General features: G+C 45.2%; 1 protein-coding gene and 1 pseudogene across 3 annotated transcripts in view; one reads left to right on the plus strand and one right to left on the minus strand.

The window, feature by feature from the left end:
* The window catches only part of LOC129811779 (1-phosphatidylinositol 4,5-bisphosphate phosphodiesterase beta-1-like), a 32,293-nt gene extending 24,623 nt beyond the window's left edge, over positions 1-7,670 (minus strand). The window contains exons 1-10 of one of the 3 annotated variants that reach the window (XM_055863383.1): positions 7,490-7,661; positions 6,729-7,251; positions 5,742-5,819; positions 5,127-5,195; positions 4,727-4,867; positions 4,377-4,456; positions 4,153-4,206; positions 3,812-3,887; positions 3,557-3,657; positions 3,233-3,396 (exon numbers count right to left, since the gene is read on the minus strand). In XM_055863383.1, the coding sequence (XP_055719358.1) occupies positions 3,233-3,396; positions 3,557-3,657; positions 3,812-3,887; positions 4,153-4,206; positions 4,377-4,456; positions 4,727-4,867; positions 5,127-5,195; positions 5,742-5,819; positions 6,729-6,827 (862 nt within the window). In that variant the 5' untranslated portion in view covers positions 6,828-7,251; positions 7,490-7,661. Of the gene's footprint in view, positions 1-3,232; positions 3,397-3,556; positions 3,658-3,811; positions 3,888-4,152; positions 4,207-4,376; positions 4,457-4,726; positions 4,868-5,126; positions 5,196-5,741; positions 5,820-6,728; positions 7,415-7,489 lie in introns of those variants that run through there. The other 2 variants (XM_055863385.1, XM_055863384.1) reach the window with 2 other exon arrangements.
* On the plus strand, positions 7,508-19,711 carry LOC129812109 (thioredoxin-related transmembrane protein 1-like; annotated as a pseudogene).
* The last annotated feature ends 3,685 nt before the right edge of the window (positions 19,712-23,396 follow it).

Raw genomic sequence — 23,396 nt, forward strand, 5'->3', positions numbered from 1 at the left:
CCATACAAATCAGCTGGGCTTGACAATCTGGACCCCCTATTTCTGAAACTGTCCGCCGCCATTGTCGCACCCCCTATTACCAGCCTGTTCAACCTCTCCTTCGTATCATCTGAGATCCCCAAGGATTGGAAAGCTGCCGCTGTCATCCCCCTCTTCAAAGGGGGAGACACCCTGGACCCAAACTGTTACAGACCTATATCCATCCTGCCCTGCCTAGCTAAGGTCTTCGAAAGCCAAGTCAACAAACAGATCACTGACCATCTCGAATCCCACCGTACCTTCTCTGCTGTGCAATCCGGTTTCCGAGCCGGTCACGGGTGCACCTCAGCCACGCTCAAGGTACTAAACGATATCATAACCGCCATCGATAAAAGACATTACTGTGCAGCCGTCTTCATCGACCTGGCCAAGGCTTTCGACTCTGTCAATCACCATATTCTTATCGGCAGACTCAATAGCCTCGGTTTTTCTAATGACTGCCTTGCCTGGTTCACCAACTACTTTGCAGACAGAGTTCAGTGTGTCAAATCGGAGGGCATGTTGTCCGGTCCTCTGGCAGTCTCTATGGGGGTACCACAGGGTTCAATTCTCGGGCCGACTCTTTTCTCTGTATACATCAATGATGTTGCTCTTGCTGCGGGCGATTCCCTGATCCACCTCTACGCAGACGACACCATTCTGTATACTTCCGGCCCTTCCCTGGACACTGTGCTATCTAACCTCCAAACGAGCTTCAATGCCATACAACACTCCTTCCGTGGCCTCCAACTGCTCTTAAATGCTAGTAAAACCAAATGCATGCTTTTCAACCGCTCGCTGCCTGCACCCGCACGCCCGACTAGCATCACCACCCTGGACGGTTCCGACCTAGAATATGTGGACATCTATAAGTACCTAGGTGTGTGGCTAGACTGCAAACTCTCCTTCCAGACTCATATCAAACATCTCCAATCCAAAATCAAATCTAGAGTCAGCTTTCTATTCCGGAACAAAGCCTCCTTCACTCACGCCGCCAAACTTACCCTAGTAAAACTGACTATCCTACCGATCCTCGACTTCGGCGATGTCATCTACAAAATAGCTTCCAATACTCTACTCAGCAAACTGGATGCAGTTTATCACAGTGCCATCCGTTTTGTTACTAAAGCACCTTATACGACCCACCACTGCGACCTGTATGCCCTAGTCGGCTGGCCCTCGCTACATGTTCGTCGTCAGACCCACTGGCTCCAGGTCATCTACAAGGCTATGCTAGGTAAAGTGCCGCCTTATCTCAGTTCACTGGTCACGATGGCTACACCCACCCGTAGCACGCGCTCCAGCAGGTGTATCTCACTGATCATCCCTAAAGCCAAAACCTCATTTGGACGCCTTTCCTTCCAGTTCTCTGCTGCCTGCGACTGGAACGAATTGCAAAAATCTCTGAAGTTGGAGACTTTTATCTCCCTCAACAACTTTAAACATCTGCTATCCGAGCAGCTAACCGATCGCTGCAGCTGTACATAGTCCATCTGTAAACTACCCACCCAACTTACCTACCTCACCCCCATACTGCTTTTATTTATTTACTTTTCTGCTCTTTTGCACACCAGTATCTCTTCTTGCACATGATCATCTGATGATTTATCACTCCAGTGTTAATCTGCTAAATTGTAATTATTCGATTTATTGCCTACCTCATGCCTTTTGCACACATTGTATATAGATTCTCTTTTTTCTACCATGTTATTGACTTGTCTATTGTTTACTCCATGTGTAACTCTGTGTTGTTGTCTGTTCACACTGCTATGCTTTATCTTGGCCAGGTCGCAGTTGCAAATGAGAACTTGTTCTCAACTAGCCTACCTGGTTAAATAAAGGTGAAATAAAAAAATACTTTTTTTGGGGGGGAAAGGCACACACCTGTCTATATATGGTCCCACAGTTGGCAGTGCCTGTCAGAGCAAAAACCAAACCATGAGGTTGAAGGAATTGTCCGTAGAGCTCCGAGACGGGTTTGTGTTGAGGCACAGATCTGGGGAAGGGTACCAAAACATTTCCGCGCATTGAAGGTCCCCAAAACCACAGTGGCCTCCATCATTCTTAAATGGAAGAAGTTTGGAACCACCAAGAGCTGGCCGCCCGGCCAAACTGAGCAATCAGGGGAGAAGGGCCTTGGCCAAGGAGGTGACCAAGAACACGATGGTCACTCTGACAGAGCTCCAGAGTTGCTCTGTGGAGATGGGAGAACATTCCAGAAGGACAACAATCTCTGCAACACTCCACCAATCAGAACTTTATGGTAGAGTGGCCAGACGGAAGCCACTCCTCAGTAAAAGACACATGAAAGCCTGCTTGGAGTTTGCCAAAAGGCACCTAAAGGACTCTCAGACCATGAGAAACAAGATTCTCTGGTCTGATGAAACTAAGATTGAACTCATTGGCCTGAATGCCAAGTGTCACGTCTGGAGGAAACCTGGCACCATCCCAACGGTGAAGCATGATGGTGGCAGCATCATGCTGTGGGGATGTTTTTCAGCGGCAGGGACTGGAAGACTAGTCAGGATCGAGGGACAGAGAGATTCTTGATGAAAACCTGCTCCAGAGCGCTCAAGACCTCAGACTGGGGTGAAGGTTCACCTTCCAACAGGACAATGACCCTAAGCACACAGCCAAGACAACGCGGTAGTAGATTTTGGACAAGTCTCTGAATGTCCTTGAGTGGCCCAGCCAGAGCCTGGACTTGAACCTGATCGAACATCTCCGCAGAGACCTGAAAATAGCTGTGCAGCAATGCTCCCCATCCAACCTGACAGAGTTTGAGAGGATCTGCAGAGAAGAATGGGCGAAACTCTCCAAATGCAGGTGTGCCAAACTTGTAGCGTCATACCCAAGACTCAAGGTTGTAATCGCTGCCAAAGGTGCTTCAAAGTACTGAGTAAAGGGTCTGAATACTTATGTACATGTGATATTTCCGTTATTAGTTTTTTTACACTTGCAACAATTTCTAAAATCCTATTTTTGCTTTGTCATTATGGGGTATTGTGTTGAGATTGATGAGGGGAAAAAACTGTAATGGTAAGACTGTAACGTAACAAATGTTGGAAAAGTCAAGGGGTCTGAATCATTTCCGAATGCACTGTATATACACAAAGACACTCATATCTCACACACACAAGTATGCATACATGCATGCACGCAAGCTTACACGTAGGCACAAGCGCATGCACACAAAACACACACTCACACAGACCTTGTTTGAGCAGGCTGTGGTTGAGTTCATATTTCTCCATCAGGGTCTGTGTCTGAGAGGGTCTGAGAGGAGGATACAGAATCTCATTCAGACGAGGATCTCTCTGCCTCTCATTAATGAACTCTGTCATCTGATCCACCGACAGGTAAGCACCCTTAGCACCTCTACAGAAAGAGAGAGAAAAATAGTCTGGAATTAGTGACTGTACATACTGCTGAGAGAAGACTGAGCTGAGTTATGGCTGAACAGCAGAGGATTGGAGAGGAAGGATCAGAAAGGGTCAGGGTTTAGAGCTGGGTACCAGGAGGTAGTATCAGTACTTACTGCTGAGAGAAAACTGAGCTGAGTTCTGGCCGAGGACAGAGGTGGGAGAGGAAAGATCTGTAAAGGTCAAGGGTGAAGTCCTCAAGGGGAATAGAGTCACTCTGCAGAGGAACACAAATACCACTGAGATGATTCAGGTTTCAAGAAGTGATCATTTAAATAGTTGGCTTGAGTGTGAGAGGAAATAACTTCCAGTTAAAATACCACCACTACCAGCTTTATTATTGTATAGTATTCCATAGTTATAATCTATACCCGTCCAAATGGTAGATTGCAGTGTTCCAAAGCCGTCTCCACCCTCTTTTTGTCCGCTGAGAACATGCGGACGATGCTGGATAAAAGGGGCAGGACATGCACAATATAAATCAATCACATCCCAACGGATTCACAGGGAGTTAATCAGCAGACACAGGAGTGACAATTAGTGTTCGAAGGGATGGGCCCTGAGCAAAGCGCTGCACAGATTCACTAATCTTGATCCCATAATGAGTAGTTATTTGGGATACCAGGTAATTTATATAGATCAGTGATTCTGCACAAGACCTTTCTCAGGACAATCCCCTAAAGTGATTGAGGAACCAATGGGATTCACTTACTTCTTCACTGGGATCCGCCCCTCTGAGTTTGGCTGCAGGGTCAGTCTGACATACCTGTTAGAGAAAGATTAGGAAAAAGGGAGACAGGAATAAACACACCTCTGTCACACTAACATTTCCAGTGATCTTCATTGCTATCACAGATCTGTCTGGCACCCGCGTTTCCTTTTTAAATGCCGTAAAGATTTAATCAGCACCAAAATGTATTTTCCTGATAGACTCACGCTTTCTCCAGACTTGTTTCTCTGTTCATGTTGTGACTCAACAGGTTGGAGGCCAGAGAGAACAGCTCCTCAGCCCACTCCTATGCAACACAGACAAAGAGAGGGACAGTGTGTGTGTGTGTGTGCGTGTGTGCGTGTGTGCGTGTGTGTGTGTGTGTGTGTGTGTGTGTGTGTGTGTGTGTGTGTGTGTGTGTGTGTGTGTGTGTGTGTGTGTGTGTGTGTGTGTGTGTGTGTGTGTGTGTGTGCGCGTGCGCGTGTGTGTGTGTGTGTGTGTGTGTGTGTGTGTGTGTGTGTGTGTGTGTGTGTGTGTGTGTGTGTGTGTGTGTGTGTAAATGTATGTGTGTGTGTACCGTGGCCTCCTCCTCTTGCAGGGCCATGAAGTTGAGGTATGTGATGTTGACCATGTCCGGTCCTGTGACTATGGTCAACAAACGATTTTCTATACGACCAACTAGGTTCCCCACATCAAGCAGCTCACGCAGCTTCGCCTCCTAGAGAGGACAGAGGGTCAGAGTTTAGGGGTTAGAGGTCAAGGTCACAGGTCACAGGTTAGACCAGGGGTGTCAGCTCCAGTCCTCAAAATGTGTTTTCATTTCAACATGGTACATCATTGATCAGTGTTACTGATTAGTATTGCTGATTGGCTGATTGGCTTTTTGATGACTATGAATCAAAAGCAGTGATGAAAACCAACAGGAGCCTGGTTTGACACGCTTGAGTCAAGATTCAGAGGTCCTGGGGGTGAAGTACCTTTGGTGTTTTGGTGCTCTTCCCTGTTCTGGCATCCTTTATATGGGTGATGTCTAACAACTCTGTCTCCTGCAGGAGAGATAGTAGGGAGAAAGACAGAGAGAAAAAAGGATAGAGAGATAATGAGGGAGGGAGTAAAGACATGAGAGAAGGAGTGCGAGGGGTGTTAAAATATTCATCACTCACTCACTAACTCACTAACTCACTCAAAAACACACACACACACACACACACACACACACACACACACACACACACACACACACACACACAGACACACACACACACACACACACACACACACACACACACACACACACACACACACACACACACACACACACACACACACACACACACACACACACACACTCACACACACACAGGGGGACTAAGCCCCAGCAGGAAGTAGAATACACAGTGGGAGTCCCAAAGTGAGAGACAGCATGGCGTCTCCTCCACTTAGCTCCTGTGTGTGTGTGTGTGTGTGTGTGTGTGTGTGTGTGTGTGTGTGTGTGTGTGTGTGTGTGTGTGTGTGTGTGTGTGTGTGTGTGTGTGTGTGTGTGTGTGTGTGTGTGTGTGTGTCTGTGTGTGTGTCTGGGTGTGTGTGTGTACCTTGTTCTGGTCAGTCCAGTGAAGGAAGTATCCGTGTGGATCCACAGTCAGGGTGATGGGAGTCACTGTTGAGAGATCCTGACCACATGGAGACAGAGATTAGCACACACACACACACACACACACACACACACACACACACACACACACACACACACACACACACACACACACACACACACACACACACACACACACACCACACACACACACACACACATGACATTGTTGGTTGTGATTATGCATGTAATGTGGTTGTGAAAATGTTGTATTGTGTGTGTGTGTGTGTGTGTGTGTGTGTGTGTGTGTGTGTGTGTGTGTGTGTGTGTGTGTGTGTGTGTGTGTGTGTGTGTGTGTGTGTGTGTGTGTGTGTGTGTGTGTGTGTGTGTGTGTGTGTGTGCGCGTGCGCGCATGTTAGAAGCTGAGTTGGGTTTGACTAAGGCGTTGCATAAGCATGAATCACTTTGGTCCCAAATTACCTCTTTACTTAGAAATATATACTGACACACACACGTACGCACCAATGCACACACACACTCTCTCTCCCTCTATCTATCTCTCTCTTTTATGTGGTGGAACATTTCGGCTAACCGAGGAGGGATTTTAACCATGGCAGTTACCATAGCAACATGCCAGCACATTTCTCTGTATCCTTGCTATGTGCTTAAAACCTTCAACATACCAACACACATTCTTGCAAACACGCGCACATACACACCTATACACATGTACACACACACACACACACACACACACACACACACACACACACACACACACACACACACACACACACACACACACACACACACACACACACACACACACACACACACACACACACGTTACAACATATTTGCAACCACATGTGTTACATGTGTAATCACAACCACAAACGTCAAGTGTGTGCACATTTTCATCTTAAATGTCTAGCACTTATCATTCCTAAAAGGAGTGTTAACAACACACTCACACACTGATACTCACATCATCCCATTTCATGAAGCGGCTGCCATTCTGCAGAGTATCGGGGACGGTCGGGGGTTTAAGCTTCAGAGCATGTGTCCCTGGCTGAGCCCCTGCCATGGTACACACACACCTTCAACCAGCAGCGCGGGAAGTCCTCTTTCCCTTTCCGTCTATACTCTTTCTCCTCTCCTGTCTTCCTCTCCTCTTCTCTCCTCTTTAGTCAGTAGACTGAGAGGGTTGGATGATAGTGATCTGGTATGTACATCACTGAAACAAGCTGCATATCCATCTACAATCAACGGTGTCTTTTGCCCTGTCTAGTCAGTTCTGTAGAATCAACAGTATACTCCTCTTTAGTATAATGCGTCCTACTGTACTAGCTGACTGTCTTAGGGTTACTCTTCTAGTATCAGTGTCCTCTTGTATACCTAGTGTAAAACAAGATAATATAGTACTAGCTGTCCTGTTCTGTCAGCTCGCTCTGTGAGACATAACTGCTACTGCCTCCACACACTGACTCACTCTGACATGCGTATGGAGCCTGCACGCCCACACACACACAGACACACACACAGACACACACACACAGACACACACACAGACACAGACACACACATACACAGACAGACAAAAAGAGAGAGAGATAATATGAAACCAATGTAGACAACTTATTGGATCCATAATCAATTGTATCTATTTTTTAAATAAAATAATAATCAAAAACAATACAGAGGGTATGGGCTCCCACGTGCAGCACCATACCATAGGACCATACATACCTGTACAGGTTTTCCATCATGGTTGGTTGCAAAGGTTTGACTCCTAAAAAGCTTGACCTGTGGTCGGTGCGCGTGCGCGTCTGTACAGGACTACTGCAGGAGCTATTTCAGCTCCTACTCTCCCACTCCATCCTCAAGTGGTGAAGAGTCCTGAGTGTGTGGGCGAGCTACAGCATTTATTTAGTTGATATGGTGTGTGTGTGTTGTTAATATAGTGTGTATGTGTGTGTGTGTGTGTGTGTGTGTGTGTGTGTGTGTGTGTGTGTGTGTGTGTGTGAGTGTGTGTGTGTGTGTGTGTGTGTGTGTGTGTGTGTGTGTGTGTGTGTGTGTGTGTGTGTGTGTGTGTGTGTGTGTGTGTGTGTGTGTGTGTGTGTGTGTGTGTGTGTGTGTGTGTGTGTGTGCGTGCATGTATGCATACATAAACCAAAGGCTTATGTGTACCCTCTACTCTCATCCAGTACTAAATAAAGAATAGTGTTGTTACAATGTGGATGTGATGATGACTGGAGAAGAGAGGAGAGGACATACAAACAGGCAGACAGCGTGCCCTTTACATTTCTCAGTACAATATACACACAATCAGTGTTTTGTTTGCCTGTGCCATGATTCTGGCATTGGACAAATCATCATAATGTATTATTTATTTATTTATTTAACCTATATTTAACTAGGTAAGTCAGTTAAGAACAAGTTCAGAGCCAGTTTCAGTGGTGCAGTACACAAAAAACATAATATGAAAAGATAGGAAACATGTGATTAGCCATAGAATCCATGGATTCTATTTCTATGTGATGGGCCATATAATCCATGGATTCTATTTCTATGTGATGGGCCATAGAATCCATGGATTCTATTTCTATGTGATGGGCCCTGTTAAGTGACTGTAACATGTGACGCATTGAGTGACCAAATGATAATTGTGATGTTTCATGTAACCATTCATTTATCAGTGGTGAACCACACCAAGGGCAACCCTCAGAGCCAAACTGGCAGCCAGCCGGTGGCTGAGCCTAAGACCCCTGCTGTCCATTATTTAGACACCAAAAAGTGGTGGCTGGCTCAGACTAAGGGTGAGGTATTCACTTTAATTCATGTCAATTTAAAGTAGTGGACAGTTATATTTTAACTGTGAGAATGTTACTAATATTTTTGGAAATGTGTTTACAGAAGAAGCATGTACCACCTCCTCCCTGTTGGGGATGTATCCTGGGTATGTGGAGAACACTCTCGTACCACCACCTCCCCCCATGCTTTAGAATACTGCCCACCAATCATCCTGCTAAAATTCTTCCAACTAACAGCAGGTATATGGGGCGGAAACTCTACAATGCAACTGATGCGACCACCACAAAGGCTCCAAGCCAGATGCTGAGGCCACTCCCTGGCCAGCTCCCTCGCGCACACCTCCAACCCCATGGCGCTAATGTCTATGCCATTTGATTGTGTTGGCACTCTACCCTGCTGAGGTATGATTCTGTACAATCCTTCCAAAATATATTAACTTCGGTAACACTTCACTTTACATGGTCATAACCATGTCATAATATGTCAGAAAAGCTGACGTAACCTGTCATAATATGGTTATAACACTGTCATGACCCATATATTTACAACTGTTGTGACATATATTTCATATATTTATGGCTGGTTATGACACCTGCATAAGAGTGTCAAAAGTGCCCACATTTATTCAAATTAGTTTTTTCCCTGCCAAGAAGTTTCCTTTTGTTGAAAGTTTATTTCTTAAATCCTTAGTTGTTGTTGTAATGAATTCTTTACAGTCATGTTTTTTCATAATATTTTAAATAACATTTTATGACACTGTCAAGAAGCATTATGACCATCATAATTATATCAGCCAGATAGGTCTATCATGTACAGTACATGCCCTTATGTCAGTCATCAGTCAAAAGAGGGTGTCTTGTCCTGCTCCTGAAATCTGCTCCTTCATTCATCCCAGTCATCAGCAACAGAGCATTTTGGGTAGGTGCATGTCTGACATCAGTGTGTACGCAATTACAATGATAATTGTAACATTCATTTTAATATATATATATATATTTACAACATAAACATACTGTTGACACGCAGGCTATGGTGTAATGGAATGTTTTGTGGGTTTTGACACTTTTAAGTAGGTGTCATAACCAGCCATAAAATAACGCAATATGTGTCACAACAGGTCTAAATATGTGTCATGACAGTGTTATGACCATATTATAACAGGTTATGACAAGTTATATCAGCTGTTATGACATATTATGACATGGTTATGACAGTGTCATAACGTGTTATGACGCTGGGTGTCAAGTAAAGTCTTACCTTAATGGTACATTTCATTAGCTGTGCTTTTACTTAATATGACACATGGCTAAAGTAGCAGTGATGTAAAATATTTTTCCTTTTGTGCCACAGGCCATTTGCCCAGAGTGGATTTTTTATATATATTTGGAAATATAATAATTTGGTGATAGCTGAATAAAAGACTCAAGCATATCCCTCTCTCTGTCATGTTCACATTGCTTAGATATGTGTTCTATCATAATTTACAAGCCCATTTATTGTGCTATTTTCTTTTTCCATCTTTATTTAACTAGGCAAGTCAGTTAAGAACAAATTCTTATTTTCAATGACGGCCTAAGAACAATTGTGCCTTGTTCAGAGGCAGAACGACAGATTTTGACCTTGTCAGCTCGGGGATTCAATCTTGCAACCTTCCGTTTTCTAGTCCAATGCTCTAACCACTAGTCTACCTGCCGTATGTTAAACAGTTGAGGTCAGAAGTTTACATAAACTTAGGTTGGAGTCATTAAAACTCGTTTTTCAACCACTCCACAAATGTCTTGTTAACAAACTATAGTTTTGGCAAGTCGGTTAGGACATCTACTTTGTGCATGACACAAGTCATTTTTCCAACAATTGTTTACAGACAGATTGTTTCACTTATAATTCACTGTATCACAATTCCAGTGGGTCAGAAGTTTACATACACTAAGTAGACTGTGCCTTTAAACAGCTTGGAAAATTCCAGAAAATGATGTCATGGATTTAGAAGCTTCTGATAGGCTAATTGACATCATTTGAGCCAATTGGGGGTGTACCTGTGGATGTATTTTAAGGCTTACCTTCAAACTCAGTGCCTCCTTGCTTGACATGATGGGAAAATCAAAAGAAATCAGCCAAGACCTAAAAAAATAATATTTAGACCTCCACAAGTCTGGTTCATCCTTGGGAGCAATTTCAAAACGCCTGAAGGTACCACGCTCATCTGTTCAAATAATAGTATGCAAGTATTAACACCATGGGACCATGCAGCCGTCATACCGCTCAGGAAGGAGACGCGTTCTGTCTCCTAGAGATGAACGTACTTTGGTGCGAAAAGTGCAAATCAATCCCAGAACAACACCAAAGGACCTTGGGAAGATGCTGGAGGAAACTGGTACAAAGTATCTATATCCACAGTAAAACGAGTCCTATATCAACATAACTTGAAAGGCTGCTCAGCAAGGAAGAAGCCACTTCTCCAAAACCACCATAAAAAAGCCATACTACGGTTTGCAACTGCACATGGGGACAAAGATCGTACTTTTTGGAGAAATGTCCTCTGGTCTGATGAAACAAAAATAGAACTGTTGGTCATAATGACCATCGTTATGTTTGGAGGAAAAAGGGGGAGGCTTACAAGCCGAAGAACACCATCCCAACCGTGAAGCATGGGGGTGGCAGCATCATGTTGTGGGGGTGCTTTGCTGCAGGAGGGACTGGTGCACTTCACAAAATAGATGGCATCATGAGGTAGGAAAATTATGTGGATATATTGAAGCCACATCTCAAGACATCAGTCTTAAAGCTTGGTCGCAAATGGGTCTTCCAAATGGATAATGACCCCAAGCATACTTCCAAAGTTGTGGCAAAATGGCTAAAGGACCACAAAGTCAAGGTATTAGAGTGGCCATCACAAAGCCCTGACCTCAATCCTATAGAAAATTTGTGGGCAGAACTGAAAAAGCTTGTGTGAGCAAGGAGGCCCACAAACCTGACTCAGTTACACCAGCTATGTCAGGAGGAATGGGCCAAAATTCACCCAACTTATTGTGGGAAGCTTGTGGAAGGCTCCCGGAAACGTTTGACCCAAGTTAAACAATTTAAAGGCAATGCTACCAAATACTAATTGAGTGTATGTAAACTTCTGACCCACTGGGAATGTGATGAAAGAAATTAAAGCTGAAATAAATCATTCTCTCTACTATTATTCTGACAAATCACATTCTTAAAATAAAGTGGTGATCCTAACTGACCTAAAACAGGGAATGTTTATTCGGATTAAATGTCAGGAATTGTGAAAAACTGAGTTTAAATGTATTTGGCTAAGGTGTATGTAAACTTCCGACTTCCGACTTCAACTGTATATTGCACAGATGATATGTTAAACATATCTTTCAAAAATATATTTACATGTTAAGATCTGGCTCTAATGTATCAGACTACAAACACACACACACACACACACACACACACACACACACACACACACACACACACACACACACACACACACACACACACACACACACACACACACACACACACACACACACAAAACAAACATTTGGCCGCCAGACGAGCTGGTACACCTTAAAATAATCACTGTTTGTTACCTCCGTGTATAAAAGTTCAGGCAGTTTCGGGAACAGAAACACGGCACAGTTGAAACCAAAATGTTCCTGTAAACTGTCATGTATTATCATTCACCTTCATGTAAATGATCATGTAGTCAACTTGTCCAACCACTCCTGTCCTTATTAATAATATTACTCAGCTCCATTGGGGATTCTGCTACAGCAGAAACAGAGACAGGAGTCCTGACAATAACTGACACTAACTGGACGGTCACTATGGATGGAGAGTGCCTTCAGAATGTATTCACACCCCTTGACTTATTCCACATTTTGTTGAGTTACAGTCTGAATTCAAAATGGATTACATATTTTAAAAATCTCACCCATCTACACACAATACCCCATAATGACAAAGTGAAAACATGTTTTTAGAAATGTTTGCAAATTAATTGAAAATATATCTCATTTACATAAGTATTCACACCACAAAATCAATACTTTGTAGAAGCACCTTTGGCAGTGATTACAGCTGTAAGTCTTTCTGGGTAAGCTTTCCACACCTGGATTTATATAATTTGTCCATGATAAATATTCTTCAAGCTCTGTCAAATTGGTTCTTGATCATTGTTAGACAACCATTTTCAGGTCTTGCCATAGATTTTCAAGTAGATTTAAATCAAAACTGTAACTTGGCCTTACCAAGAAGAACATTCACTGTCTTCTTGGTAAGGAACTCCAGTGTGGATTTGACCTTGTGTTTTAGGTTATTGTTCTGCTGAAAGGTGGATTTATCTCTTAGTGTCTGTTGGAAAGCAGACTGAAGCAGGCTCCATTCCATTTATTTTCTATACTGAAAAACTCCCCAGTCCTTAATGATTACAAGCATACCCATAACATGATGCAGCCAACAGCATGCTTGAAAATATGGAGAGTGGTACTCAGTAATGTGTTGTATTGGATTTGCCCCAAACACAACGCTTTGTATACAGGAAAAGTATTCCTTTAGTGCCTTGTTGCTGTAACGGTTTTCTTCCAGGGGTGAAGTAGAGGACCAAAGTGCAGCGCGGCTAGTGTTAAACATGTTTAATAAAGAAACACAAAATCCCAACACAAAACAAGCCTCCTATATATGGTTCTCAATCAGAGACAACGATTACCATCTGCCTCTGATTGAGAACCCACACTAGGCTGACATAGAAACAGACAAACTAGACACACAACATAGAATTCCCACCCAGCTCACGTCCTGACCAACTAAACACATACAAAACAGAAAACAAGTCAGGAACGTGACAGAACCCCCCCCCCCCTCAAGGTGCGAACTCCGTGCGCACCCCTAAAACTCACGGGGAGGGTCTGGGTGGGCATCTGTCCGCGGTGGTGGCTCCGGCGCAGGACGAGGACACCACTCCACCACTGTCTTTGTCCCCCTCCTTAGCGTCCTTTGAGTGGCGACTCTCGCCCACGACCTTGGCCTAAGAATCCTCCCAAAGGCCCCCACATGATTTAGGAGATAGCTCAGGACAGAGAGGTAGCTCAGGACAGAGAGGTAGCTCAGGACAGAGAGGTAGCTCAGGACAGAGAGGTAGCTCAGGACAGAGAGGTAGCTCAGGACAGAGAGGTAGCTCAGGACAGAGAGGCAGCTCCGGACTGAGTGGCAGCTCCGGACTGAGTGGCAGCTCCGGACTGAGTGGCAGCTCCGGACTGAGTGGCAGCTCATGACTGAGTGGCAGCTCATGACTGGAGGGCAGCTCATGACTGGAGGGCAGCTCATGACTGGAGGGCAGCTCATGACTGGAGGGCAGCTCATGACTGGAGGGCAGCTCATGACTGGAGGGCAGCTCATGACTGGAGGGCAGCTCATGACTGGAGGGCAGCTCATGACTGGAGGGCAGCTCATGACTGTAGGGCAGCTCATGACTGTAGGGCAGCTCATGACTGTAGGGCAGCACTGGCAGCTCCTGACTGGCTGGCGTCTTTGGCAGCTCCTGACTGGCTGGCGTCTCTGGCAGCTCCTGACTGGCTGGCGTCTCTGGCAGCTCCTGACTGGCTGGCGTCTCTGGCAGCTCCTGACTGGCTGGCGTCTCTGGCAGCTCCTGACTGGCTGGCGTCTCTGGCAGCTCCTGACTGGCTGGCGTCTCTGGCAGCTCCTGACTGGCTGGCGGCTCTGGCAGCTCCTGACTGGCTGGCGGCTCTGGCAGCTCCTGACTGGCTGGCGGCTCTGGCAGCTCCTGACTGACGGACGGCTCTAGCGGCTCCTGACTGACGGCCGGCTCTAATGGCTCGGGACAGACGGGCGGCTCTAATGGCTCGTGGCAGACGGACGGCTCTAATGGCGCTGGGCAGACGGATGACTCAGATGGCGCTGGGCAGACAGATGGCTCAGATGGCGCTGGGCAGACGGATGGCTCAGATGGCGCTGGGCAGACGGATGGCTCAGACGGCGCTCGGCAGACGGATGACTCAGACGGCGCTGGGCAGACGGACAGCTCAGACGGCGCTGGGCAGACGGACAGTTCAGACGGCGTTGGGCAGACGGACAGTTCAGACGGCGTTGGGCAGACGGGCAGTTCAGGCGCCGCTGGGCAGACGGCAGACTCTGGCCGGCTGAGACGCACTATAGGCCTGATGCGTGGTGCCGGAACTGGAGGTACCGGGCTGAGGGCACGCACCTCAGGGCGAGTGCGGGGAGGAGGAACAGGGCTCTGGAGATGCACTGGAAGCCTGGTGCGTGGTGTAGGCACTGGTGGTACTGGGCTGGGGCGGGAAGGTGGCGCCGGATATACCGGACCGTGAAGGAGGACACGCGCTCTTGAGCACCGAGCCTCTCCAACCTTACCAGGTTGAATGGTCCCCGTAGCCCTGCCAGTGCGGCGAGGTGGAATAGCCCGCACTGGGCTATGCAGGCGAACCGGGGACACCACCTGTAAGGCTGGTGCCATGTACGCCGGCCCGAGGAGACGTACTGGAGGCCAGATACGTTGGGCCGGCTTCATGACATCCGGCTCGATGCCCAACCTAGCCCTCCCAGTGCGGCAAGGTGGAATAGCCCGCACTGGGCTAAGCACGCGTACTGGGAACACCGTGCGCTTTACCGCATAACACAGTGTCTGACCAGTACGACGCCCTCTCACTCCACGGTAAGCCCGGGGAGTTGGCTCAGGTATCCAACCCGGCTTCGCCACACTCCCCTTTAGCCCCCCCCCCCCCAAGAAATTTTTGGGTGAGCCTCTCGGGCTTCCAGCCTCTCTTACGTGCTGCCTCCTCAATCCACCGCTCCTGGGCTGTGGCTGCCTCCTTCTCCTCCCGAGAGCGGCGATTCTCTCCAACCTTTGCCCAGGGTCCTTTTCCGTTTATGATTTCCTCCCATGACCATTCCTCCTGGTACCGCTGCTGCTGTTGCTGCTGCCCGTTGCCATGCTGCTTGGTCCGGGTTTGGTGGGTGTTTCTGTAACGGTTTTCTTCCAGGGGTGAAGGAGAGGACCAAAGTGCAGCGCGGCTAGTGTTAAACATGTTTAATAAAGAAACAGTAAAACACTACAAACAACAATACAAAATAACAAATGTGCAAAAACCGACACAGACCTATCTGGTGCAGAGACAGGAAACAAACAGAGACAGGAAACAAACACCCACAAAATCCGAACACAAAACAAGCCTCCTATATATGATTCTCAATCAGAGACAACAATTACCATCTGCCTCTGATTGAGAACCCACACTAGGCTGACATAGAAACAGACAAACTAGACACACAACATAGAATTCCCACCCAGCTCATGTCCTGACCAACTAAACACATACAAAACAACAGAAAACAGGTCAGGAACGTGACAGTTGCAAACAGGATGCAGGCTTTGAAATATTTTTATTCTGTTCAGGCTTTCAGTTTTTCACTCTGTCAATTAGGTTAGTATTGTGGAGTAACTACAATGTCCATCGTTTTCTTCCTTTCACAGCCATTAAACTCTGTAACTGTTTTAAAATCACCATTGGCCTCATGTTGAAATCCCTGAGCGGTTTTCTTCCTCTTCGACAAATGAGTTAGGAAGGACGCCTGTATCTTTGTAGTGACTGTGTGTATTGCTACACCTTCCAAAGTGTAATTAATAACTTCACCATGCTCAAAGGTATATTCAACGTCTTCTTTTTTCTTACCCATCTACCAATATGTGCACTTTGCGAGGCAGATAATTGTATGTGTGGGGTACAGAGATGAGGTAGTTAATCAAAAATCATATAAAACACTATTATTATACACCGAGTGAGTCCATGCAAATTATTAGGTGACTTGTAATGCATGACTTGTTACTCCTGAACTTATTTAGTCTTGCCATAACAAAGGGGTTGAATACTTACTGACTCAAGACATTTCAGCTTTTCATTTTTCATTAATTAGTCAACATTTAAAAAAAAACATAATTCCACTTTGACATCATGGTGTATTGTCTGTAGGCCAGTGACACAGGCTGTAACACAACAAAATGTGGAAAAAGTCAAGGGGGTGTGAATACTTTCTGAAAGCACTGTAAATGTTCCATATAGGGACAGACAGACAGACAGACAGACAGACAGTGTAACTGTTGTCTCATAGTAATTATAAAATGATGAATTTGAAGAATTTATCTGCACTGTATCTTTGTTAGCTAACGAGCCAGACAGTTTTAGAGGAATGATTCCATACATTTTTCAAATGAACCGCCAATATGCCAACATTCCATTCAACCAACGCAGTCAATCCACAACCATACACTGGCTGAAATCTGTTGATGATAGAACCTAGACAAGTTGTAAAGGCAACAAGTACTGGATATTGTATAATATAATACAGTGGAGGCTGCTGAGGGGAAAACGGCTCATAATAATGGCCGGAACGGAGCAAATGGAATGGCATCAAACAACTGGAAACAATCTGTTTGATGTATTTGATACCATTCCACTGATTCTGCCCCAGTCATTACCACGAGCCCGTTCTCCTCAATTAAGGTGCCACCAACCTCCTGTGATATAATAGCACTCACAACTTTCCAAGAAAACCCAAATTTAGACATTTATGGTATGTTTAAATATATTTTAGATGCTGTTTCTTTTTACTGTATAAACTGTATTTATAATTATATAACAATCTTTTAGGTTGACAATGATTCTATTACACATGTTCTTGTTACGGCTGTCTACTTCCTCCTCCTCGGATGAGGAGAAGGAGTAAGGGTCGGACCAAAATGCAGCGTTGTATGCAGACATTAATATTTATTAAGGAAAAAAACGAATACGGTAAACACTCGGAAAAATACAAAAACAACAAAACGAACGTAGACAGACCTGAACTTGATAACTTACATATACACGAAGAACGCACGAACAGGTACAGACTACACAAACGAACGAACAAACGAAACAGTCCCGTGTGGTGCACAGACACAAACACGGAAGACAATCACCCACAAACAAACAGTGAGAACAGCCTACCTTAATATGGTTCTCAATCAGAGGAAACGTCAAACACCTGCCTCTAATTGAGAACCATATCAGGCAACACATTAAACCCAACATAGAAACACAATACATAGAATGCCCACCCCAACTCACGCCCTGACCAACTAAACACATACAAAAACAATGGAAAACAGGTCAGGAACGTGACAGTTCTGATACATCGCATGCCTCACTTTTATTTTCCTCCATAAGTAAAATCAAGATTATGCCTCTACTGCCATTCATTCCAATTATAATGGTTTGGATTTCTTCCTGACCAATATGGCTGCCATTTTCCCTCAAATAATTTAATATAAATCTCTAGCTACAACACAGAATGTTCAAAATATGTTGAACATTCTGTAGAATCTCGCCACCCGTCCGTAGAATCTCCATTATGTCAATAGATAGATGTTAGTGTCTGTGTGTGTAGTGTTGCCCCTTGGTGCCCGGCCTGTGCCCAGCTGAAGGAGAGATTCTCTAGCCTGGCAGCAGCCATGGCGGTTTATGGAGGAGAGGTGGACGTCACACAACAGCCTGGTATAGAAATATTATGAAGTTGATTATGAGTCTCTTTCTAACCCCCCATTTCTCCTCTCTCTCTCTCTCTATCTCTCTCTCTCTCTCTCTCTCTCTCTCTCTCTCTCTCTTTTGGTAACTACACAGCCAACCATTTTCCAGTTAGTATCTGAGTAAACTTCTAACCTTTCTATGTAAGTGTACAGTATTTATCTGTGTGTGTGTATATTTTACAGTGTAAAGGAGGGTAGCGTGAGGAGGTACGTGTCTGTCCGTGAGGCGTTGGAGTTCCATGCGTATGTATGTCTCTAACACTAGGTGGGAGGAGGTGGAAGCACTGCCTTCGTGAAAGTCTCCTTCTTTCTCCTCTGTAAATATACACACCATATACAGTATATTACACATAAACATGGAAATATTCATTTTCTATTATTGCTATTGTGCTATTATTTTGGCATTTACCTGGCAGTAACCTAATATCTGACTTTACCATTGACTTTGTGGATCTCCTCCCTCCAGGATGAGCTGCATGGCCGGACTTTTCAGGCTTTCTCTGTGGATCAGGGTGAGACCCAATCTCTCACACACACATGCACACACACACACACATAGAATGGTGTAAAGGATCCACACACAGAATCATACGTGTGTGCGTGTGCAGCGGACTCATGGGTATCCAAGGTGGGATTTGGGCGTGCTGTAGTGGGGCTCCAACCTCTCCTTTGTCTTGGCAACACTTGTCACTGTGCTGCTCATGGGACTGGTTATTTACACACTAATAATACTTTCACTATGTTATGGTATTACTACTTTACTATTACTAAACACCCAACAGCCCAAAACAATTTAATCAATTTTAGAATAAGGCTGTAACGTAACAAAATGTGCTTTTGAAGGGTACTGAACATGTTGACAATGTCATCATTCTGAGAAAGATGCCAAATCACCTCTCTCTTACAACCTACTAGAGTATGTAGACACACAAACACACACTTCGATGAGTTTCTCTGCAGTGAAATGTGATCTTATGTAAGAGTGGGAGTAGGAGGATGGCTGCTATTTCGGGACTGGGCAGAGGAGACTGGAGAGGCATCAGGAGGACAGATGTGTGTGTGTATGTGTGTGTATGTGTGTGTGTGTGTGTGTGTGTGTGTGTGTGTGTGTGTGTGTGTGTGTGTGTGTGTGTGTGTGTGTGTGTGTGTGTGTTTGTGTGTGTGTGTGTGTGTGTGTGTGTGTGTGTGTGTGTGTGTGTGTGTGTGTGTGTGTGTGTGTGTGTGTGTGGGCTGCACTCAGCTTCTCTTGTGTAACCAGCTGTCTTCTAGCGCCTAAAAGTTTGGAACTCAACTCCTGCCCACACTGACATTAACTTTGCCCTCTTAACTACCTTAATTCTAAACTAAATGATCAACTACATTTAGTTTACTTTATTTTTGTTTTTGTTAACCCCGTCTCTAACTGCTCTGATCCTGTCTCAACTCTTCCCTCCGTTCAACATAGTTTCTTTCAACTTGTGTGTCTCTCTCTCTCTGTGTGTTTGTGTGTGTAGGTGCTGGTCCTTCTTGCAGATTGCCTTTGTCCACCTGACATAAGCAGAAAGAGGAGAGAGTAGGTGAGAGGATGATTCCACAGAACAACGCAACAACACACACACATAAAGTGTGTTATTTATGCTCTACAGCAGTGGTTACGAAACCTTTTTTGAACCGTGGCACACCTTGATAGCATATATTTAGTGGTAATGACCCCTATCTCATCTGATCCATACTGCACTTTTCGGTAAAAAAAAAACTTTATTAAATAGGGTTTATTTGAAATAGTTTTGATAGTTCCTTGATCTTGATGGTTAATTTGTGTATATATATATATTTTTTTTTTAGCTCTGGTAAAATAGGTCTCTAGTGTTGAACAATTTGAGCTAATGATGAGAGGTTTTCTGCATTGCAAAGGTGCAACCACGGACACAAAGCCATGCTCTGTTTGCTTATATGGCAGAGGCTGTGGTATAGCTAAGCCCAGAGACATACAGTACCTGTCAAAAGTTTGGACACATCTACACATTACAGGGTTTTTCTTTATTTTTACTAGTTTTACTATTGTAGTTACCAAAAAAAGTGTTAAACAAATCAAAATATATTTTATATTAGAGATCCTTCAAAGTAGCCACCCTTTGTCTTGATGACAGCTTTGCACACTCTTGGCATTCTCTCAACATTCTCTCAACCAGCTTCATGAGGAATGCTTTCCAACAGTCTTGTAGGAGTTCCCACATATGCTGACCACTTGTTGGCTGCTTTTTCTTGACTCAGCGGTCCAACTCATCCCAAACCTTCTCAATTGGGTTGAGGTCAGGTGATTGGGGAGGCCAGGTCATCTGATGCTGCACTCCATCACTCTCCTTGGTAAAATAGCCCTTACACAGCCTGGAGGTGTGTTTTTGGTCATTGTCCTGTTAAAAAACAAATTATAGTCCCACTAAGCACAAACAAGGTGGGATGGGATATCGCTGCAAAATGCTGTGGTAGCCATGCTGGTTAAGTGTGCCTTGAATTCTAAATAAATCACTGACAGTGTCACCAGCAAAGCACCGCCACACCATCACACCTCCTCCTCCATGCTTCACGGTGGGAACCACACATACAGAGATCATCCGTTCACCTACTCTGTGTCTCACAAAAACACGGCGGTTGGAACCAAAAATATCAAATTTGGACTCAACAGACCAAAGGACAGATTTCCACCGGTCTAATGTCCATTGCTCGGGTTTCTTGGCCCAAGCAAGTCTCTTCTTATTATTAGTGTCCTTTAGTAGTGGTTTCTTTGCAGCAATTCAACCATGAAGGCCTGATTCACTCAGTCTCCTCTGAACAGTTGATGTTGAGATGTGTCTGTTATTTGAACTCTGTGAAGCATTTATTTGGGCTGCAATCTGAGGTGCAGTTAACTCTAATGAATGTATCCTCTGCAGCAGAGGTAACTCTGGCTTTCCTTTGCTGTGGCGGTCTTCATGAGAGCCAGTTTCATCATAGTGCTTGATGGCTTTTGCAACTGCACTTGAAGAAACTTTCAAAGTTCTTGACATTTTCCATATTGACTGACCTTCATGTCTTAAATGAATGATGGACTGTTGTTTTACTTTACTTATTTGAGCTGTTCTTGCCATAATATGGACTTGGTCTTTTACCAAATACGGCTATCTTCTGTATACCACCCCAACCTTGTCACAACACAACTGATTGGCTCAAACGCATTAAGAAGGAAAGAAATTCCACAAATTAACTTTTAACAACGCTCACCTGTTAATTGAAATGCATTCCAGGAGACTACCTCATGAAGCTGGTTGAGAGAATGCCAAGATAAGATGACTACAAGGGTGATTACTTTGAAGAATCTCATATATAGAATATATCTTGATTTGTTAAACACTTTTTTGGTTACCATAGCAGCACCCACCTGTAGCACGCGCTCCAGCAGGTATATCTCTCTGGTCACCCCCAAAACCAATTCTTCCTTTGGCCGCCTCTCCTGCCAGATCCCTGAAAAATGACCTCCAGCAGGCCACAAATGTGCATGTCTCTGCTCAAACGGTCAGAAACAGACTCCATGAGGGTGGTATGAGGGCCCGACATCCACAGGTGGGGGTTGTAATTATAGCCCAACACCGTGCAGGACGTTTGGCATTTGCCAGAGAACACCAAGATTGGCAAATTCGCCACTGGCGCCCTGTGCCCTTCACAGATGAAAGCAGGTTCACACTGAGCACATGAGCACATGTGACAGACGTGATAGAGTCTGGAGACGCCGTGGAGAACGTTCTGCTGCCTGCAACATCCTCCAGCATGACCGGTTTGGCGGTGGGTCAGTCATGGTGTGGGGTGGCATTTCTTTGTGGAGCCGCACAGCCCTCTATGTGCTCGCCAGAAGTAGCCTGACTGCCATTAGGTACCGAGATGAGATCCTCAGAGCCCTTGTGAGACCATATGCTGACACATGCACATTTGTGGCCTGCTGGAGGTCATTTTGCAGGGCTCTGGCAGTGCTCCCCCTTGCACAAAGGCGGAAGTACTGGTCCTGCTGCTGGGTTGTTGCCCTCCTACGGCCTCCTCCACTTCTCCTGATGTACTGGCCTGTCTCCTGGTAGCGCCTCCATGCTCTGGACACTACGCTGACAGACACAGCAAATCTTCTTGCCACAGCTCGCATTGATGTGCCATCCTGGATGAGCTGCACTACCTGAGCCACTTGTGTGGGTTGTAGACTCCGTCTCATGCTACCACTAGAGTGAAAGCACCGCCAACATTCAAAAGTGATGGTGCCAGGTCAACAACCTCTCCCTCAATGTGAGCAAGACAAAGGAGCTGATCGTGTACTACAGGGAAAGGCGGGCCGAACAGGCCCCCATTAACATCGACAAGGCTGTAGTGGAGCGGGTCGAGAGTTTCCACATCACCAACGAACTATCATGGTCCAAACATACAAAGACAGTCGTGAAGAGGGCACGACAACACCTTTTCCCCCTCAGGAGACTGAAAAGATTTGGCATAGGTCCCCAGATCCTCAAAAAGGTCTACAGCTGCACCATCGAGAGCATCCTGACCGGTTGCATCACCGCCTGGTATGCCAACTGCTCGGCATCTGACCGTAAGGTGCTACAGAGGGTAGTGCGTACGGCCAAGTACATCCCTGGGGCCAAGCTTCCTACCATCCATGACCTATACACTAGACAGTGTCAGAGGAAGGCCAAAAAATTGTCAAAGGCTCCAGTCACCCAAGTCATAGACTGTTCTCTCTGCTACTGCACGGCAAGCGGTCCCGGAGCGCCAAGTCTAGGACCAAAAGGCTCCTTGACAGCTTCTACCCCCAAGCCATAAAACTGCTGAACAACTAATCAATTGGCCACCCAGACTATTTTACATTGACCCCCGTCCTCCATAGGTTTTTAAACTGCTGCTACTCGCTGTTTATTATCTATGCATAGTCACTTTACAAATTATCTTGACTAACCTGTACCCCGCACATTGACTCGGTACCGGTATCGCCTGTATATAGCCTCATTATTGTAATGTACATTTATTGTGTTACTTTTTCATTGATTAGATTTTTTCAAACTTTAGTTTATTTAGGAATTATTTTAACTCTTTCTTGAACTGCATTGTTGGTTAATTTTAAGGGATTGTAAGTAAGGATTTCATGGTAACAATACAATTTGATTTGGTAGCAGGGTGGTGTGAGGTGTACGTGGACAGAGAGGGACTGACGTCCTGAAGGCCTTAGCTCTGTGGGCTACCGCTGTCACC

Source organism: Salvelinus fontinalis, chromosome 15, assembly GCF_029448725.1.
Source record: "Salvelinus fontinalis isolate EN_2023a chromosome 15, ASM2944872v1, whole genome shotgun sequence".
In the NCBI taxonomy this organism is placed as follows: Eukaryota; Metazoa; Chordata; class Actinopteri; order Salmoniformes; family Salmonidae; genus Salvelinus; species Salvelinus fontinalis.